This window comes from Columba livia, chromosome 9 (assembly GCF_036013475.1).
Source record: "Columba livia isolate bColLiv1 breed racing homer chromosome 9, bColLiv1.pat.W.v2, whole genome shotgun sequence".
Taxonomy (NCBI): domain Eukaryota; kingdom Metazoa; phylum Chordata; class Aves; order Columbiformes; family Columbidae; genus Columba; species Columba livia.
The window spans coordinates 10301040-10306785 of record NC_088610.1 but is presented as its reverse complement, the minus strand read 5'-3'; the positions used below and the strand labels follow the sequence as shown (position 1 = coordinate 10306785).

At 42.8% G+C, this 5746-nt stretch overlaps 1 protein-coding gene across 7 annotated transcripts in view; it reads right to left on the bottom strand.

The window, feature by feature from the left end:
* Nucleotides 1–281: 281 nt before the first annotated feature.
* The window catches only part of GNB4 (G protein subunit beta 4), a 74480-nt gene continuing 69015 nt past the window's right edge, over nucleotides 282–5746 (bottom strand). For all 7 annotated transcript variants that reach the window (XM_005506575.4, XM_065072945.1, XM_065072947.1 and 4 more), the window contains one exon: nucleotides 282–5249. In XM_005506575.4, coding sequence (XP_005506632.1) covers nucleotides 5143–5249 — 107 coding nt within the window. In that variant the 3' untranslated portion in view covers nucleotides 282–5142. The remainder of the gene's footprint in view (nucleotides 5250–5746) is intronic.

Here is a 5746-nt window from a genome sequence, read left to right as displayed (position 1 = left end):
GTCATTTGGCAGTTGTGTCGAAGGTGACAACCTCAGCATAGCTCTTACAGGTCACAGTAGAGGACAGAACTGCTGAGGTTGCACTGAAAAAGCTGCTTCCTGCAGCCGCCAGGCTGTGCGCTCCATAGAACAGTTAATGAGCGGTTACACGTGTTGGTTTTGGAGAAAACAGAAGCCGGAATTCAGTGCTGAGGGCAGGGCTGGGCTGTCACCGTCCCCGGATCCCTGGGGCAGGGGCCACTCGTCACTACAGCTGTAATGAAACACTCCAAGTGACGGAGTCTGGTTAAAAGCACTTGTTTATTGGTTACAATATCAACTCATGGCAACATCTTTCACTGAGCCACTGTACAAATACAAAGGAAAAGATCCATTGTGGAAAAAAAAAGCTATAAACAGAGTTCATAGCAAGTGATATTTTTTTTTTTCACAGGGAAGTCTTTTTACAACAGCACTGTTAAAGAACAAATGGCACGAGTCCCTGGTTTTTTTAATAGCTTAAATAAAAGCTTTAAGACTGTTTCTGAATACATACACAATCCAAAGGCAGTGCAGAATCACTTCATAATTGGTAACATTACCGAAGTTTTCCAAAGTAGTCAGCAACAAGTAAAAAAAACCCAAAAAACAAACCTAGCTGATGAGAAATGCTGGAAACTGAAGGCAAATTAACATCAAGCATGTTTAGAAGCATTTTGTTTTGGACTCCTTTGGATGTCATATGTACTACAAGTGTTCAGATGCTTTCATTTTTTAAAAAAAAGGAGAAAAACACAAATAGAGCACCATTGTGTAAGTAAAACAAAGGCTTGAAATATCTAAGACTATTCCACCGAAGTCCATATTAGTTAAAACCTAAACATACTGTGTGGTATAAGAATGTCAGGCACATGTAATCTGTTATCAGTTATATCAATTAGTAACACTGTTCACACATTTACCATAACAACACTGCATTAACATTCTGCATGTATTTTACATAACCAGCAACTGGATAAAAAGGCTTGTGGTGCCTCTGAAGTGTAGGAAGTCGTTTCCCAGCATGCACGCCAGATTATACAAAGTGCACCATCAACCCATGCTTAATTACTTGTACAGGAAATGCTATCTCAAAAATCAGTCATTCTGCTACACAACCATTTATACCAACTAGTTGAATTAGCCAATACTCTCACCAACATCTCAAAGCACAGCACTAAACCTAGTGGAGGTGACAGTGTCCTCGAGGAGGAACAACTAAGCACTCTTGGAATGTTTGCACAATGTTTTCATTCCACCTTAAAGTAATGTGAACTTCATTGTGGGACAAGCGGTTACACTAACTGAATTAAACTATTTCCAACCCATGCATTACAGTAAGCACACTAGGACCAGCTCTTACATCAATTCAGCTTTGCCAAGTCAAGGTCAGGCCCTCTCCTTAGGTGGGGAAAAGCCTATTTAATCCACGTTCCACTTCCAATTGTATGTATTGTTATCAATACCTTGAATGGTCAGGTCTGCCAGATACCACGATGTATCTGCAGTTTAGCAAGGCAGAGGGCAGCGATGTGCGGAAGGAAAGAGGTCTGGAGACAGGTGGAAACAGGCCCACGTCACTGGAGTTAAGGAGCACACATCAGTGAGATGCCACGGAACAGCTTTGTGCGGCTTCCAGAATCTCGACCAATATCTCTACCAATAAATGGATGTCCGGGTGCACACAGGATTGTTCCAAGCTGGGCACTTGCCCGGTCAGTGTTCTCTACCGCTAAGTTAGATCAACATTAGAAAATGCTGACAAAACTGTACCTGAATAAAATAAATCTTGTTACAGCACATAGTTCCACTTCCCGAGCCATAACCCACTAGGTTTTTGGAAGAGAGGCTGGGAAAGAGTTACCTTGGCACCGTTTTGGCACGATGTTCTTAGTTACCCTTTTTCTGTAATTACACAAGTTATTTGACATTCAGATAATGATGCAGTTTGGCAAGAAACTTTTCAAGACAGGTTAAGCTGCACCCACGAGTGCTGCAGAATCCGCTGTGTAAGCGCAGGTGCTGCCATGGCGCAGTCAAATCAGCCCGGCTGCACACCGGGGCCTACACTGAACTACAGGCACATACTGTTTTCTGGGCATAAAACCTTTTAAGTAAAACCTGTGAAGGGTCCTTTTATTACCTTCCTCGTATTAGGAGGAGTTTGAGCTTTTACCATGAAAATCGCAACCATTTTAGTAAGGGCATCAATAGTGAAAGGTCACTTACAGCCGTTTAAAAAAGGAAATGCCACAGCCTGTGCAAGTTCATTATTTGGCCTCATATAATAACAATGTGTTACATAAAATCTGTAGGCTCTAAAGAACAAAACTCTGAGCTACATCCAGGACAGCAATTTGCTGGCAGCAAACGTCACCTTGACAGGATCGACCACAGGCTGGCTCTAAGTTCCCAAGAAGCGTCAGGTGCTGCTTTCCCGGTGGTGCTCGGGGTTCTTCCAGGTTCCCTTGTGCACCGACACCCGAGGAGCCGCCTCCGCACCTGCAGCTACAGACACCGGTTACCCCCAGCAAAACCCGGCAGATACTTGTACGATGCTTTTGGAAACCTCATCGGCAAGCAGTTCACATTCCTTATTATTTCTTTTAAAAGCAGCTGAACCCAACAGACAATTGCCCATCAGGCAATAATAGTGACATTATTTGCAGTGATACCTGTATGAGAGCCATTACCACGTTTACCATCTACCTGAACTTTTAAGAAAAGTTATTTATATACATGTGTAAAATTGTTTTTTGGAGTTTTGCAAGTAGAAACTAGTTTTAATACCAGAATGTAAAAATGGCACCCGTCCTTGCAACGGTGTTGACCAGGAAATTGGTTCAAAACACACTTCCATGGAAAAAAGATTTTTAGAAAAAGAATATTTTCTTAAAATTCCATAGTAACAAATTTCCAGAATGATTCACTCAAGGCAGCTGTGAGTTAAGAAACTTAATCAAGTGTACCACTGAAAAATGAACCAAGTCTGCAGGATCCCAAAGAGCTGCTCGCTCCAGAGAGCAACACGAATTCTGCCATCGTTCTGTTAGCGCAGGCAGATCACGACGCAGAACGCTGAGGAATTCCTGTGACATACAATGCAGTGTGACTTTGGTGCTGCACATACAATGCAGTGTGACTTTGGTGCTGCACCAGTCTGCTGTCAGTACACGTGCACCTCTCCAGCACAAGATGCGCCTTTCTCTCTTTTAAAAAGTGAATTTACTGTGATTGACTGGTACATTTATTGGCACCTTCACCATTATAGACAGGGCAAGTTTACAGGCACAGTCTGGAAGTACTGAAATTTAGGATTACAAATGTCAGAAATTTGATGAATAGTCATCTCAGCCACAAATCTGGTTTGATACATGACACGATATCGGGCACTTACACTTCCTACCTGACCCCGAGATACCCAGGCTCCCCATAACTTCAGATGAAGGCAGACTAACATTATCTATACCTGATGTAGAATTCACAGATCTTTAAAATAAGTCACTTAAGAGAAGCCAATAGACTTAATTTCCCTTTCCAAAACCGCCACGGACGTTTAGATTCCCAAGAGAACATCCATTGCAAGCGCTGCCAGGCACCAAAAAGTTCAGCCCCCTTTCTGGGTAGTTTCGAATGGGCATCAGTCACTTGGTTGTCCTTCATCTACACTCAAATGTACTTAATCAGAACCCAGATTTTGTAAGCAACTGACATCAAAATTTGGAATAAAATCAAGACCAGGAGAGGAAATGGCTTATTTACAGCAGCAGAGCTGCAGAGCAATTAGCATCTAATAAGCCACCATGGTCCAGACCTCTGTGACCACAGGAGAGCAGGCAAGTCACTAAGTTTATAGTCCGAAGTTTTAAGGAGTCCCACAGGTAAAAGTAAGGTTATTTGGTTCGTTTTAAGCCACACAATTCCTTTTTATAATTCACACTGCACAGAACTGACAAGAAGCGTTTTTGGTTGTGGTACGCTTTGGCAACCCCCTCATTCGGAGAGGGGTTATAGGTTACTAACTGCGCTTTGAAATCTTCTATCTATGCAAAGTCCTCCCGAAAGGCTCAGCTGATTGCGGTCACTGAGCAAGCTTTGCAAATCCGCTGCTTTCCGCACACGGAGCATCGCCCCGGATCACTCTGTTAGTGCAAATCAGCCGGAGTTTGTGATGGGCCAGAACCGCCTCGTGCGGCTGGAGCTGAATTGCCAAAAGGAAAAGCACTCGCCACTTATCGACAGCAACGCGGGTCACTTGGCTTCCGCACCCAGGGACCGCGTGGAATAACTGATGCGAGAAGCTGCAGTGTGGAAGCTCATACTTCTGAAACCCTATTTTTTACCTTTTTTTTTTTACATTATTTTTGTTGTTGTTGCAAATCTGCCTGGCATTAACTCCTTGGTGTTTGGAGGCCATGATTGCCAATGGATGAACCAGGAACCACTGGCTTAAAGGAAGAACCCCCACGATTAAAAACAGGCAAGCAGGTCAAGGAGTGAGTGACTAAGGCGGTGGGTATCAACTGGGAGTCTCCAGGGCCTTTAAAAAAATCTCAAATGCCTTCCATTATAAAAACACATACATACCATTGGCTTCACTTTATCTACAGTAAATTCACAAAAACATTTAAAACAGCAATCTAGTTCGTCCACTACAAAACTCAGAAGTGACATCTCAGGTTAAAAGCAAAGCTATAAATGTAGTTCCTTAAAAAATGCAAACGTATTTCTTTACATACAGACAAATGTTACATGATTGGCTGCTATAATGTGTATATTCTGTTATGTACAAAAAAAAAGTACAGGATTAGCAGACTGAGCACAAGCAAAAACCCTTCAAGGACAATCTAACCAAACCACCAAAAACAAAAAGACTGGCTCTTAGTTTGTCGGTCACCATGATTATGTGTGCTGGCCCCTTTTAAAAAGTCAGTGATTTCTTCCCCCCTCCCCTATTTCTTCACTTGATTTTTTTCTAGTTTACAGAAAGCCTCTTTGTGTAATAATCAGTGAATAGAAAAACTTCACCTGCAAATACAAGGTAGAAATGTTATTTCACAGCTATAGGCTGCAGCATTGATCTCTCCAGGTCTCAAATGGAGAATGTACATGTTTGGCTCCCAGTTAATTCCAGATTCTGAGAAAACTGTCCCAAGACCCTGTAGCTACAGCCATGCCGTCATCAGTAACACCTAGACAGCTGACACGGTTGTCATGGCCAGCAAGGACACCTGGAAAAGAAGAAGCAATGAAAGTCAGTATTTATCGGAGGTCGAGGACTTCAGCTGTTACTCTGCTCTCCCAGGTAAGTCTTCAAAATTGCTAAAAAAAGACGGAATGCAAGATCTCGTCACCCTCTTTGTCTTTACCCTGAAGAACTATACACATCACAACAGCCAAACCAATGAAACTCAACAATGAGGTTTTTAAAAACCATGTGCACACAATATCTTCCATTTTTCTCCCTGCCCTTACTACTTTTCCTTCTTTCTGCCCCAAGAACCTCCTCATCCCTACTCAGGCTCTCTGCTGTTTTGTCCCTGTTCTCGGCAATGCTGTCCACAATTTCAGCCATCGAGTACTTCCAAAATCAAACGTGATGTCTTCTGACAATGCTCTGGGTACAGGAACTACCTGGAGTTTCTCATGTTTTACAAACACTGAGGATTACCAGGTCCGGTCAAACTCAGCCTGTCCATGTCCCGTAAGGAGAAGGGGATATTGTCAG